Here is a 15,611-nt window from a genome sequence, read left to right on the forward strand (position 1 = left end):
TTTGCTAGAGTAAGATGTTATGTTTCCAACTGCAGCCGGTAGCCAATTTCACACCAGTCGGCCCGGAACCAAGCTGGCGCCGAGCGTTAGTCGGGTCGCATGACATCATATTATCTCTGGTGGCGTTCTTAATCATGGTGGTTTTCTTGGGATTATAGTCGCGGTAGTTTCCCGTTGCTTTCCGCGCTAGACTTTTTGAGGGTATTTAGTCCTCAAGGCCACTACTGCCTAGGAGTCAGGTTATCATATCCGCCGCCTGAGACTCGGCATTGTTACTCGTTTAGCACCACCCGGGGGACACGTGTAGGGTAGTAAAAGGTAATTCCTACGGACGCGAGTAACCACCGCCCCCGTTTATTGTATCAAGTTTGATTAATTTTAAACATTGATTTGATTTGTAATCTAATTTTAATTGCCTGAAATGTAAAATCAGCGATATGCGATCAGTAGTTGGGAAATGGTCCGGTGGCTTTAACACAGGTTATACTGTAACCTAGCTAAGCTGCCGGTTGCGATCTTAACATTCTAATATAAAAAACCATTGAAAATAAAATAATTTGCATGTTGTAATTGTCTAGATTAAGGTTTTTATGTTATCGAGCTGAATAAAAGTACATTATTATTATTATAAGTATGCCATCACAGTTACTATAAATCTTGTCAAGGGTGTCGATTTATGAATGAACAAAGTCAAGATTAAAAAAAAAATCTCAGAACACTGTACAGTGTACAGCCTAGCCCATGACCCGGTAACCACTTGACGTTGAGTTTCGATGCACTTTGGGCTATTTTCTCATTACCGTGGCTTTCTAATAGCGAAAGAATTATTTAAATTGGTTCAGTAGTCTCGTAACTCGTAAGTTAAATAGTAATAAGCAAACGATTAAATATTTCGTCTCTACAATATTAGTAAGTATAGATATTTAAAAATACATTAGTCCCAACCCAATTCGCAGTCTAAACTCACTCACTGATGGGCTTTTGTTTAAAATATACAATAGGTAAGTACTTATCAAAGAAAATCATATACGTAGGTATGTAGGTAGGGACATAGTAGTTAATACAATCGATCCAAAATACTTTTAGACAGGTAAGTATATAAACAGTTCAACAACAAACAGGACACTGGACGTCAGGATAATGATCGTAAATTGCATATTTATTTGTAAATAAATATGCTGCACCAGAAAAATGAAGATTTATAAAGCGATTTTATGTTCTTTCGTTTCATAGGTAGAACAAAATTATTTGTAATAATATTGATATTATTCTTGGTCGTTGCACCACAGTTAAAACATTTTTTTTGTATTACAAAATGGGTCGACGGCCAAGGCCATTTTATTTTGTCTTTAAAATAGTTTTTAAAATCATTTCTTTTAAAAAAAAACGATCTATATCAATCACGACAACCATTGACACGACAATCTAACACTGAAAGAATTTTTCAAATCGGACCAGTAGTTCCTGAGATAAGCGCGTTCAAATAAGCCCTTTCAAATAATTTCCCTCCGTTTTTTCCACATTTTCCTCTATTTCTTCACTTCTATTATTCTTAGCGTGATAAAATATTGCTTATAGCCTTCCTCGATAAATGGGCTATCTAACACAAAGAATTTTTCAAATCGGACTAGTAGTTCCTGAGATTAACGCGTTCAAACAAACAAACAACCTCTCCTGCTTTATAATATTGAAGTGTAGATAACATTTTTACTACTTTTCTTACTATTCTACTACTATTTTTCGAAAATGTGTCAAATAACTACCTAATTGTAATATCGACATTGCATCGATTCGATATATTTGTTCCTGTTTTCCTGAAATACAGTTACAGATTTAATCATTATTCTGAATGATCGTCATTATGTTTTTAGGGCTATTCAGGAAAAAGACGTTCAGGAAAATGAGGAATTCACTAAATTCTTTTAAAATTAAGTATTGATATAAAGAAAATTATTAAGAACTTAGAAATGTTGCGGGCCTTTATAACTTGGTATAAAAAAAGTAGTGAAAAACAGACAAATGTTGGCACACATCGAGAAATGTAAATGACGTCTTATTTGGAAATTTTTGTAGAACGTATTTCAAAGAGAGAGAGAGAGCATAAAACGAAGACCTCTATCCACACCAAAGCACTGCGATCAAATAAAGTGAGCCAGCAGATTTTATCGCAAAATAGGTTTCAACCCGTCACGTTGAGTATATCGGCAAGGCATTCAAAACAAACAATGCGCAGGACAATGACGCGAATTTTATGAACATTTTAAAAATATAATTTTTAGTTATTTAATGTAAGTTGATGTGTTATTTGTTGGTATCGGATTCTTCTCTTCTTTATCTTCAAATTAACATTAAATTTTTAATCCTTTCTAGCTCATTTTTTTTTATAAATAATAAATTGTAAGCGGCAGTATCGAAACGACACGCAAAAATTTCATAATTTGGTACTTTTTTTTATAATAACTTTTGAAATATTAACTCTACTTTCAAATAGTTTTAGCAGCATTTTTGTAAGTTAATTAGACATTGAAATGTGTAATGTTACATCAAATTTACGAAGGCGTTGTGAACCCAACTTTGAAGACATGAATTTAGTCTCTCTCAAATATTCGCCCCACTACACAATATTTATACCACAAGCGTCATTACGTCCGCGCTGGCCGGCAAAAAATATAAACAAAAACATGCCCTTGCATGTCGCGTGCGAACTCCGCCCCCTCGCCTCTGTCACCCCCGCGTCTCCTCTGGGACGATGTCGTTTTGTGGGACGTAATTAAATCACACATTAGAATTGATAAAAACTTTATTATATACAGGAATCCACATTATCGGCGTGTTATACGTAAACAAAGTATCGAATATACGCCACCGATATACGGCGCACAGTAGCGACCTCCAAAATTCGCGCGCCAAATAGCGGAACTAAAAAATACGCCGAAAAGCACTCCGGTGACAAAACAACGTCCATGCCAATATTTCACCCAGCCATTGTACTAACCTTAACACTACTTCTGGCTGAATTTGAGAGATGGTCAATCTTGCGTCCGTATACAGGATGCAACAAGTCAGTCGGACGCAATATCATCGGTAAAAACCGCCATGTAGGACGCAATATCAACTCCGGGGTGGAAATATATATATATATATATATATATATATATATATATATATATATATATATATATATATATATATATATATATATATATATATATATATATATATATATATATATATATATATGTTTTATAAATTGCATAATAATAATATTAATGTTTTGAACGGTGAGGTCCCAGTCGGTGTGGCGGCCAGTAGATCCGACATTTTCCGATTTCCTTAGATTTTATGCTGCTCCACCCTTTGCCTTTAGACCCATGATGGGTTTCCCCTGCGCAAAAAAAAAAAGGGTGTGTACTGGGTATGAGTTTACTGTGAAAGTAGTAGCGCTGATACAGAATTGTTTTTTTCACTTTTGTATTTGAAAACTCTTTACGCCAGGGCGCGCAAATCACAAACAATTTTTTTTAGTCTATCAGCCCTGCTCTTTTCAGCGTGAACTTTATACAAGGGACACATAATGTATACCCTAACAAAAGTATTATCACTTAGGTTACAACCTGTAGAGAACAATTATTCATCTCATCATTTATTTTTAATTTTAGTTATTCGTACATTTTAGAGAAGACTTAACCATTTAACATACAATCTACGCGCCGCGCCGTCATTTAATGAGTTTTTTAACTAAGGTAAAAGCACTAATGGCAGACGCTTTAAAGAAACATGGAACATTTGAATGTTGTAAAATATATATTTATTAAAATAAAGGATTGATAAATTCTTCCATGTCTTCAGTAACTCTTACAAAAAAAACTATTATGATTATTCACTGACAAATCAATTAAAAAATAAATTATTGGTCTTTTTGTAAACTTAGTCATAACAACTAATAAATGACATCACAGAAAACGAACATCACTAATAGTAGACACCAATATGAACTAATAGTTGACATAGAACATTACATTACATTTTTAACGTTGTTAGTGGCGGCCGAAAAGGAAGATCTTCCGACCGAGCGAGATAGCATGCTCGGTCAGGCCGAAGCCCACTGACGTCATCTCAGACGTTGTATATATCTTGCCGTTCTCCGAAATTTCGATAGCGCGATGCAGGAATGTTAGGCGAATTGTGGGTACCGCCACATCACTCCCCCCCGAAGACCTGTGGTATTCTTCGATGCGCTTGTGTTGTCAGGTGTGGGCCGAAGCTACGCGTGCAATGACCAGGAGAGGGACCCCGTGCTCTGCTTGTTGACCGGTCGTTGTAGCCTATGGCTGCCCCGTTCAAGCCAGACACGGGTTCGACCGGCGCGGAAGCCTAACGCGACTTATGGTCGAGGCGACCCGGTTATGCTTGATGTCTGCTGACGTGGCGCGGATGGACGGGGAGTTTTGATGATGATTGATGTCCAGAAGGATGCGTGTTCTTGTCGGTGGTCACCAATTTAACGTTGTTAGTGGCGGCCGAAAAGGAAGATCTTCCGACCGAGCGAGATAGCATGCTCGGTCAGGCCGAAGCCCACTGACGTCATCTCAGACGTTGTATATATCTTGCCGTTCTCCGAAATTTCGATAGCGCGATGCAGGAATGTTAGGCGAATTGTGGGTACCGCCACACATTTAACATTTTTCCTATTAATAGGTCTTTATTTGCCGTTTTTTCAAAAGATTTCATTTAATGTAACTATAGTAACTACATGTATATGAAATATTATCCACGTTGTCTCCAGATTCTATCCATTCTTCTTCCATGCTAAAACTATCTTTCCTTTTATATTTTTATTTTTCATATATTTTTTCCTAGCAAATTTATCAATTTTTCTTAAGTCTTAAGTCTCCACGCTTCTCTTGCCTCTTCTTTTTTCTTCTTTATTTTCTCAGCTCTCCTTTTTCTTCTTTTTACTGCTAAAAAACTAAAGCAATCGATTTTTAGATCAGACAAGGTCTAATATGTCAATTTTCAGGTACAGTCGTTTTCATTTGTTAGCTTGTTAATAGAATTATATTTTCAGAGAATATTGATGATATTTGCAGTAAAATAAACTACAAAATAACTTTAGTATGTATTGCAAAATGATGATATGAGTTCCATGTCATCTATTAGGTTTTTTAACATTTTCAAGAGCTAATAGTAGACACCCTTTATATTGTTAGGGAAAATGGATAAAAAATCATAAATAAACATTAATTAGTGTAAACAACATGACCATTAATCCAATGAAATCAATAGAAATTACAAAAAATCAAATAAATGTATTCAAAACTTACGTGCAAAATTTCGCCTTCCTTTACCTATTTGCTAAGAAACTGCCGCGGTCACATTTTTTACGCAAACTGATCCCATTTTAAAATTTTGTTCCCGAAGGCGTCCCTAATATACAGGGTGTAACAAAAATAAGTGATAATACTTTAGGGTACATACGTGTTCCTTGTAGAGAGTTCACTGTGAAAGTAGCAGCGCTGAAAGACCAAATTTTTTTTTCACTTTTGTATGGGGAAACTCGTGACGCTCGGGCCCTTGGCCATACAAAAGTGAAAAAAAAATTTCGTCTTTCAGCGCTGCTACTTTCACAGTGAACTCTCTACAAGGAACATGTGCACACCCTAAAGTATTATCACTTATTTTTCTTACACACTGTATTTTTTCACGTCAACATATAGCTTGAGAAGCTTATAAAATTTATAGTGTTGAGAAAAAATTAGACTAATTCTTATTTTTATGGTATTTTTGTCGTAAGTGTCATCTATTAGTTCCGAGTCTACCATTAGTGCTCTTACCTTATTTATTTTGCTTTTGCAAAAAAATGCAAATCCATTTTTTCTCGAATTTCTTAAAGCCGCCGCTTTGATTTTTTCATATTTTTTGTGTAAGTAAATAGTTAATCTTCTCATAAGTAAGTATATAAAAAATCTTATATATAAAAATGGATTTCCAAATGTGTTAGTCGCGCTAAAACTCGAAAACGGCTGAACGGGTTGGGCTGATTTTAGTCTTAAAATATTCGTAGAAGTCCAGGAAGGGTTTTAAAGTGTCACGAAGTTCACCGGGACAGCTAGTATTCTATATAACATTTCTGCAGCTGTACTTCTATAATGAGTCGGGAAGTAGATTAAAAGCTGGACTGAAAATTCTGCCGAAAGCTGGTGGCGTCGGGCGTCATACTACTTTGCATACTGCAAAATTCGCTAAATAGTGGAAATAATCGACATTATAGTATGGGAACAACACCCTAGAGTCATTTTACCCACAACACATTAAGAGCCCATATGACCCTAACTTGACTACATACATTAACCTAGATCTCAAAATCTGTAAGGTCTAGAAAACTGATTTTTGGACACAAGTAACTTCAGTTCATAAAGATTAAATGCTCAAGACGAAAACACGATTACTCAAAAATGCTCGATAGTTTCTTTTTTACAAAAAACCTTGTTTTAGACACATTTTTGCTTGGATCTTCGAAGTTTGCTGTCTTTTGTTTAATATTTTTTAATATCTAAAAAGGTATTGATAAAACCTAAATTTGCTCAAAACGCTTTTTTCATAATCATTATAGTTCGTCTTTTATTCAAGTAAAACTAACTCGGCGATGATTCCGCGCCGTCCTTTTTCACCTGGCATAATATGAAAGACGGGCGTGAGTGTGAAGAGAGAAGGACGATGTCTAATTTTTAGAGTCAGGTGAGCTCTTAATACACAAGAAAAATAATTAGGTATAATTGCCTAATATTGCATCCGGCCCTTTTAAAACCACTGTCTAATGAAATAGTAGGTAGTAGGGACAAAAACCGGGACATAAATCTTTTAATTTAAATGATAGGGTGAACATGACTAGTGATTGGACAGTACTAGTCATTGGACAGACATAAAAACACAATATTTAATAAGGTTGCTTTAAAAACTGCCGTTTTTAAAGTAATAGAACGAAAAACAGGTTGTGCTCTGTCCAATGACTAGTATGTCCAATCACTAGTCATGTTCACCCTATCATTTAAATTAAAAGATTTATGTCCCGGTTTTTGTCCCTACTACTTACTCGAGTGACGTTAAAAAAACTAAACGTCAAAATCAAATGTCAAAAAAATCGTTACATACGTCAACGTCAAGTGTCAAAGCGTGAGATTCGAGAATCGAGCGCATAATTTTTATATTATAAAATTTTGAATTATATGGGAATTTACAATATACAAGGCTTTTAGAATTTGTGTTTGTGTTTTTAATTATTTTCGTAGGTTAAGTAATACGCAAAATGTCTTTTTCATTTGGTGCCCCGTCCAGTGCTCCGGCGACAACAGGTCTTACTGGGGGCTTCAGTTTTGGCGCTAACAAGTATGTATAATTGTACTTATTACAGTTTATTTCTAAATCTCTGAATAAAAAATTCCTAAAGATTTTTTCTATGTTAATTGAAATCTTGGTCACCAAGATCTAGCCAGCTAAATCTTGGTGACCAAGTTACAATTGTACTAACCTTTAACCTTCTCTTTTAACCTTCTCTCTTAATATAAGTGAACCTACATCTGGCTTCTGTATCTTGTTCATGATATATTTCTGTTGACCAACATAAAATAATAGTATATTTTTCATTATTTCAGGCCGGCATCAACCAGTTTTGGGCTGCCATCAACCTCGCAACCATCTACGGGGTTATTTGGTACACCCGCAACTTCTACTCCTGCTTTCGGAAGTGGCACCTCAACATTTGGTGCAACCCCAGCCTTTGGTGCCACCACTTCAGCTCCAAGTTTTGGTGCAGGCACTGCATTTGGGGCAACATCTACGGCCCCTGCATTTGGTTCAACTCCAGCACCGACATTCGGTGCGGCATCTGCAGCTCCTGCATTTGGTGCAACATCAGCAGCACCAACATTTGGAGCACCGTCTCTGTCATTCGGAGCAAGTTCCGCTGCTCCTACTTTTGGTAAGTTACTTTATTCAAAACTAGCTGTTGCCCGCGACTTCGTCCGCGTGGACTTTAGTTATACTGACTGTATAAGGACGTAAAGTGAATGGATTACATCCTTATACTGACTGTATAAGGACGTAAAGTGAATGGATTTAAGAGCTCATAATAGGCCCCCTGTGCAGTGTGCACATAATCTATACTAATATTATAAATGCGAAAGTATCTCTGTCTGTCTGTCAGTCTCGCTTTCACGCCAAACGCCAAAACTACCGAACCGATTGTAATGAAATTTTGTATACAGATAGTCTAAAGCCTGAGAAAGGACAAAGGCTACTTTTTTACTGAAAAAAAGGGTTGTAAGGGGGTGAAAATGCGTAAATTTGTTCAAATTAAGTAAGTTCCAAAAATTCATAATAGAAGGCGCCGTGCGTCTTCTACATCGCGCTGACACTTGCTCAAAAGTCTTTTTATAAGAGGTGGTATCATCTTCCATGCAGTGACGTAACCCTAAACCTATCAATGATAAATAGTTTATGGGTAAAGTTGTGTAATTGGGGCCTAAATAAGCTTTAAAATTTGGCATAAAATATAAAGATTAATATAAAAAAATTAAATACTTATTGTGTGCACACTGGACAGCTGTATTGATTTGAGGGGTACCAGGGTTTTTTTATAAAAGCATTTGACACAAATTTTGTTGACACCGCGCGCTATAAACTAAAGTCCACGCGGGCGAAGTCGCGGGCAACAGCTAGTTATGAATAAAAACAATAATATATAATAAAGTAAGTATGATTAGTTCTGTTACAATAATGACTGTTACAACAAAAAATATTTAAGTAACCAAAATCATTGTACCTTCAGGATCCACAACAACACCTGCTTTTGGAGCGAACACATCTTTTGGTACCGGACTAGGCACTGGAGGCTTAAACTTTGGGGCTGGAACAAACACTTCTGCATCTACAGGTGATTAAGTAACTAACTAAAGTGATATCATTTAAATATAATTAAATGTTGTTCAATTTAATATATTTTTTTAATGTAACATTATAGGTTTGTCATTTGGCACAACAACCACATCTAGTGCTGGATTGGGTGGCCTCGGTGGTTTTGGTTTTGGTACATCAACAACACAGTCTGGTTTGGGACTATTTGCTTCTTCAGCTGCTGCAACATCAACCTCGTTTGGTAAGTATTCCATAAAGCACATAACTGCAAGAAATATTAGGATTTCAATTTTGTAATATTTATTTGTCAGAATGTTAAGTATGACTTTAATTTGATTAATCATCAAAATCACACCTAAATGCCTTTCTTAAACTAGATTTAATGTTTTTCTCAACCTTTAAAGGGGACAACTATTATTACATGTTAAGAAGTGCAAAAAGAGATTCTTTAAACACAATTTTACCTTCATGTAAGTTTTCCTTGCAAAATCACACTTAGACAGTGTATTTAAAACAATTTTATACATAGAAAGGTAGAATTATTATATTGTGTATTGTTTATATTACACCAGTATATGGTTTAAAATTGTACAAACTAGACAGTAAATATATAGTCAAATGTATAATATTTTAGTTATTACTTAATGTAGTTTAGCCCACTACTCTCAAATTGCTGAATTCTGTCTGTTGCGGTCATTGACCCCCTGTCAAAAACATTCCATATTTCGTTGTTTTCTATACAAACTGCAATGAAGTGATGAATCTATAATAATAGTCTGTGTCTTTATATGAGTTAAATCTTTTAGTTAACAGAATACAGTGCTACCATTTTTAGATAGCTCCTACACTAGAAAGGCAATGACCGTTGGTGCCACCTTAAATTCTTATGACTATTATTAGCGACTTATTAGTTTGACTATAGTGACTTAGCATGCTATCTCTAATCTTCATATATTTTTGAAAGGGAAGACCTGATAATGTTTTATTAAACAATTGGTAGTAATAGCAATTGATGCAATTGGCAAATACCGTCTATCTGTGCCTTGTTAAATATGATGTGTGTTATTATTTCAGCTACACCAAGTCTGGGACTGGGTGGTTCAACGCAAGTGGGTGGCACCACCAATACCACAACAGCGGATGGAAAAAGTAATTTGGTTCCCAACTTTTATAATATAACCTGATAACACATTATTATACTATACTAGCTCTTATGGAATGGGATTTAGGAGCAAGCGAGGCAAGAGCCAAAGCTGCACACAGCTATGAATAACTGAAAAAAAAATGCATAATATAATTCCTACAAATCTACTAATTGTACTCTGATGTTGTATGTACTAATTTCTTTTTTTATTTAATCAAGATTACGTTGTAAACAGTGATTTAAGATAAGTCAAAACTCGCAAGAATTTTTCTCGTCTGAGCTTAACTTTACCTACATACGTTTTTTTTTTAAATTCAAATTTCATCAATTTATTTATTTTTTTAATTTTAAAATTCATATAAATGAATTTTGCGAGTTTTCATGTTGACATTACAATTTAATGTTTCAGCTGAACCACCCAAACAGACAAAGCTACCAAATGAAATAACAACTACTGTGGAGTCATTCAAAGAGTTTGTGAAGAAGCAAAAGTGCCTGAGCTCTGATGTTATGAGAGTATCAATCAAGCCATTGCATAAGGTATTGTAGATAGGCAATAATAAATTAATATTTTTTTTTAATTAAGAATGCTATCACATTTTTTCACAAATATCAGTGATTTTCAGGTACCATTTTAAAAAATTAGGAGTCACACTGCGAGGATATTTTGGTTTCAAATGAAAGATAATATATTCATCTCCACGTCTATACTATAAAGAAAGTCTGTCTGTTTTACCTTTTTACGCTTAAACGATTGCAACAACAAATATAAAAATAAAAGCTAAGATAAACTGATATTGGTGTTAAACAGCAAAGTTGCAAGCAGCATTTAATCAGTATAGAAATTAAAAAGTTACGGCACTATCTGATACTTACATAAAATTCTCGTGTCGCGGTGTTTGTTACGAAACTCTTATATTTGATCGGTTTGATGAAATTTTGTGTGCCGATTTAATTATCTGGCAATACAACGCTTGTCGGATCGTAGTAAACTAACAAATGTGTCGCAGGTGGCTCGCGACGTGGAGACAACATTGCGCGCGGTGGTGTCGCTGCGCGGGGAGTGCGGACGTGCGCGCGCACACTCGCGCCGCCTGCGTGCCGCTGCTGCTGCCGCGCTAGCCGCTGCCGAGACCGCCGCTAGGGACCCGCCAGGTTAGTTGCTATTAAATGAGATTTTAAGTTGCTATTCGTTGGCTCGGACTTTTAGTACCTATTTGTTGACTAGGATTTTAAGATGTTATTTACTTAATTTTTAAAGCAAAATCAGTTTGTTAGGTAGGGTGACCCTTCCGTCCCTTATTAACACCCTACCATCCCCTATTAGCACCCTACCATCCCTTATTAGCACATTCCTCTTAGATTACCTTATTTCTTATTTGCAACAAGTATATGAGCGCATCCTTGTCATAGCTTGAGTGTTTTACTAAAGTTATAAAATAAACATTAATAATTATTTGTTAAAATTTAATAATTAATTCTTTATAGTCCTCTACATGTTGAACTATCTACATAAACTATGTAGCTCAGCTTAAGAGCGTTTACGGTGTTCACGCTCAATTTGGCTTAAAACTGTACTTTTCAAACTTGAAAAAATCATCAACCACGTCTTATCTTTATAAAAATGTTGATTAAGTACTTATTTTTATAGGAAATTTTACTGTCTATATAGTTAGTAGAGAAAAAAATACGATTTATAGAGTATCTGTACCTACCACGTACCTACATTAAATCTCGATACGTTAACAGAGGTTTTCTTAAATTCCGTTTTAGTATCAGTTTCGAAGCTTAAAATTTACGAAACCAGCGACAGATCAATTAGAAAAAAATATTACCTATTGACAAGATCCCTAAGCAAATAGTTGAAAAAATTATTTCATTTAGGTATTTAACTATAAGTAATTTAAATTCAAAGAGTGAGAAATATCAATAAATTAAAACTTTTTTTTACTTATTTATTTAACTTAATTAAATATAATAATATGATAGCTTCATATCATAGAAGAACACTTTGATTTAAAAAAATAGTTTTTAAATATTATTAACAAATCTTTTTTTTTTTTCTACAAATATTTTAAAACTAATTAAATCGCTGCGCGCAAAGCAATTGATAGCCCGCCGTGAGGCTTGTATGGAAACTTGACATTATGCGTAAACGCTCTTAAGTCAGTTACACCGTTACACTGATTTCCTTTTCACTAGCATTTAAAGTTTTTACTAAACTAGAGATTAGCCTTAGCCATCTAAACAAAAAGAAATAAAAAATAGGAATATTCTAACCCTTTTATCGTTAACAAACTATAATAATCGATGACTATTAATGACTTCAGGATCCGAGCTCGAGGGTATGGTGCCGCCAGCGTACGTGAAGGAGCTGATATCTGAGCTGGAGCAGCAGCTCATCACGTTTCGGCGACAGATGGACATCGCCGACAAACAGATGCAGGCCTCGCCCAAGCTGCTCACCGAGCAGGGTCAGTCATTGAGTAACATTTTGAAGTTTGCAGTGTCGACCTCACTATCTATTATTTCGCTACGATCTATTTTGGATAGAATGAAAATAGAAATAAGGTTTCTTCAGTTCACCACGCCAATTTTCTGAAATATATTATTATACCAATGCAGTACGTATATGATGCTGTCAAACTCAAACTCATTTTTTATTCTGAATAAAAAAAATCAAACGTTTTCTGAACGTCTTCTACTGGTTCTACCCAGCGAGAAGAACCGGCGTAAGAAACTCGCAAAACTCGTTTTGACGAGTTTTGCGTCCAATCTATACTTCAGAGCTGACGCTGGGCATAAGGCGCATGCACGAGTCGCTAGTGGGTCTGGCAGCGCGGCTGCAGGCGGCGCACGCGCAGGTCCAGGCGCAGAAGGAACAGTACCTCAACTTGCGCAAGTACGTGCTCAAGGACCCCACCGACGTGTTCGACACAAACAATGAAAGCGGTGAGTTGGCACTTGTTCAGGAGTTATGAGCTATATAGACCATCTCATAGACGAGGTACTATCAGAGAAGTTGATTCCTAGGCAAATAGAGGACCTGAGTAATTTGGTCGCGTTACGTCAAACCCAGCCGACAGATCGCAATCCGACCAAATGGCGTTAATCTGCCAACTGGCTAGGAATCTATTTCCTCGATGGTAATATAAAGTGTGCTAGAGTTTTAAAAAAATTGAGACAACTTACCTATTATTCGTTTTGTCAATAGACAATAGTCCAACCAATGAACTTGTAAATTTTCTTAGCTTCAAATATTTAAAAACATGCCACCACTTTTCAATACTTACGACCATTTTTTGATTCCAGCTATTTCGAGCTTGGATCAAATATTAGGTGATGCGGAGGGCTCAAAGAAAAAGTTGAAAACTAACTCAAGCGAAGTCGGGAGCGCCGTTCTGTCCGATCCGAGAGCGGCTTTAGGTATGAGACATTTTATTTATTTAAAACATTAAAAATCTTCTAATAAATTGGTTTAACTGAAACTTGAACTTGGCTTCTTTATCTTTTTACCCATTCTGGCGAAAAATTTGATGCAGAAAAAAGACATGACTTCAACTTTTTATTAATATGATTTCTTATTCAGGTAACATTCCATCATTGGCTGGTCCATCCCCATTCACTTACTTCGGAAGTATGCTGTCTTCTTTCTCAACAGTTGATAACTCAGGTAAGCAGTTATTTTTAAACAAATAGCTAAAAAAGATAAAATCAACAAAAACAATTATTGTTATATTTAAATTAAATTTTTATTTTCATTTATCATATTGTACGGATAGTTGCCAGCCGTAGCCATAAAATGCATTTACTTGAGAATACAATAATATTGTCTTGTTGTATAAATACCCTGTTCATGCAGCAGTTGCGCGCGAGTACAAATATAAGAATGAGATTGAAATGTGTATTCCAGCACCGAGCTGGCAGCCGCAGCCTCAAGCCAGCAACTTGAACACGTCGCTCAACGCCAGCGGCTTCAACACCGCCAGCGACTCCTTCCAGCTGCAGAAGCCGCCCGGCAAGCGCGGAAAACAATGATACTGGCGCTAGAGCTACGCGGCTAGCTCACGAACTGTTCAATAAAATAAGTGCTTCGAATAATGATAGGATTTTTACTCAACCGCAGTGCTTAAAGAGCACTGAAGGCAGCCGACACGTTCCCTTTATCTCATAAAGATTCGCTGATTAAAATTGTACGGAATTGACAAGACATATTAAGTAAAATGTCGAGTACATAACGCCTCTAGTACACCGACGCTGTATCTGCGAAACAGTAGGCCTACTACGAAACCGTTTTGAGACTCTAACTATCGGCTGAGAATGCCGCGTCCTGCGCTAACAACGTAATTTTCTCGTTTGTTAGAATAGGTCGCGGCATTCTCGTACGGTTGTTTGAGTCTCAAAACAGTTTCGTGGTACGGCCCCAGGAATAGAGCGAGATGCCATTTAACGCATTGCCGTGTGGCGAGTGAGACAGCAAATCGGTTCACCGCTGTTTCGCGTTTTGCAGCGTCGGTGTGCTTGAGGCGTAATATCGAATTATATTATGAATATTTATCAAATAAATACGTCATTTTTAATCGGCGGTTCTATAAACAAAAGGTAACGAAAACGTATTGTCTAAGCTCCCGACAAATCACACGTGTGTTTTAAATCATTAAATGACTAAAAGTAAAATAATATCATTTGTACTTCATTGATATTATGCTTATTGGGGTCCACTTGTGTCAGACTTAATGCGGTTTGTAACAACAATATTATATTATTATTGAATTCTTCGATTATTATTTACTAGGTTAAATACTAAAAAAAGTTTTAAAGTTAAACATAACATCGATTGTTTTAATAACAAAAAATTAGGTATATACTTATGTCAATGTAATTAATGTGTTTACATTTTAGAGCGTAGCCTTACTGCTCCATTGTCAATAAAGCAATGTGACTGGGCTCTACTATATATTTTTCTATTATGCCACTTTAAAGCGTTGTGTTATCGGACGCGACGTTTTGACAAAACTATAGATTTAAGAGAGTTTTTATTGTATGGCATAAAATCTCTAAACCATGGGAGAAAAACTTTAAGAGAGTAGGGATGAATGTCGCTCTGCGCTGTTACCAGCTCTGTTAGAGCCAGTCCGTGACAGCAGCGCGCAACGCATACATGACGGACCCCCGAGACGAAGCGAGAGGGGGTGTTGACGTAAAGACTGCTTCGTAATAACGCTACGATGACGCAGGGCCCGTGTGCGGCCGGCAATACGTGAAACGGCAACGCTGCGTCGACGCAACGCAACGCTGACGCAACGCCCGTGTACGGCCGGCAATGCGTCAAACGACAACGCTGCGTCGACGCAACGCAACGCCCGTGTACGGCCGGCAATGCGTCAAACGGCAACGCTGCGTCGACGCATCGCAACGCCCGTGTGGACAGGCTCTTAAGGTCTTGTATCGCAACGCACCGGAGCAGTGTGGCTCGCTCTTATTATATTAGATTTATAATAATAGTTGTACGAAAATTTATCAATCAGGTCAGCTTTAGCCAAATGGAATAAAG

At 36.5% G+C, this 15,611-nt stretch overlaps 1 protein-coding gene across 1 annotated transcript; it reads left to right on the forward strand.

Annotated features, from left to right (window-relative positions):
• Positions 1 to 7,179: 7,179 nt before the first annotated feature.
• On the forward strand, positions 7,180 to 14,159 carry LOC121726366 (nuclear pore complex protein Nup58-like). The gene is made up of 12 exons (XM_042113703.1): positions 7,180 to 7,386; positions 7,653 to 7,978; positions 8,828 to 8,932; positions 9,020 to 9,154; positions 9,988 to 10,062; positions 10,467 to 10,597; positions 11,068 to 11,212; positions 12,388 to 12,531; positions 12,845 to 13,009; positions 13,370 to 13,483; positions 13,647 to 13,730; positions 13,971 to 14,159. The coding sequence occupies exons 1-12, from the start codon at positions 7,307 to 7,309 to the stop codon at positions 14,093 to 14,095; spliced, it is 1,629 nt and encodes a 542-aa protein (XP_041969637.1). The 5' UTR covers positions 7,180 to 7,306; the 3' UTR covers positions 14,096 to 14,159.
• The last annotated feature ends 1,452 nt before the right edge of the window (positions 14,160 to 15,611 follow it).

The sequence above is a fragment of the Aricia agestis genome, chromosome 4, assembly GCF_905147365.1.
Source record: "Aricia agestis chromosome 4, ilAriAges1.1, whole genome shotgun sequence".
Taxonomy (NCBI): Eukaryota; Metazoa; Arthropoda; class Insecta; order Lepidoptera; family Lycaenidae; genus Aricia; species Aricia agestis.

Bases quoted from the DNA above. Each gene is read 5' to 3' on its own strand.
- LOC121726366 (XM_042113703.1), top strand. From the start codon at position 7,307: ATGTCTTTTTCATTTGGTGCCCCGTCCAGTGCTCCGGCGACAACAGGT. The intron at 10,063-10,466 runs GTAATTTGGTTC...TTAATGTTTCAG, and splicing joins CACAACAGCGGATGGAAAAA to CTGAACCACCCAAACAGACA. The intron at 12,532-12,844 runs GTCAGTCATTGA...TCTATACTTCAG, and splicing joins CAAGCTGCTCACCGAGCAGG to AGCTGACGCTGGGCATAAGG.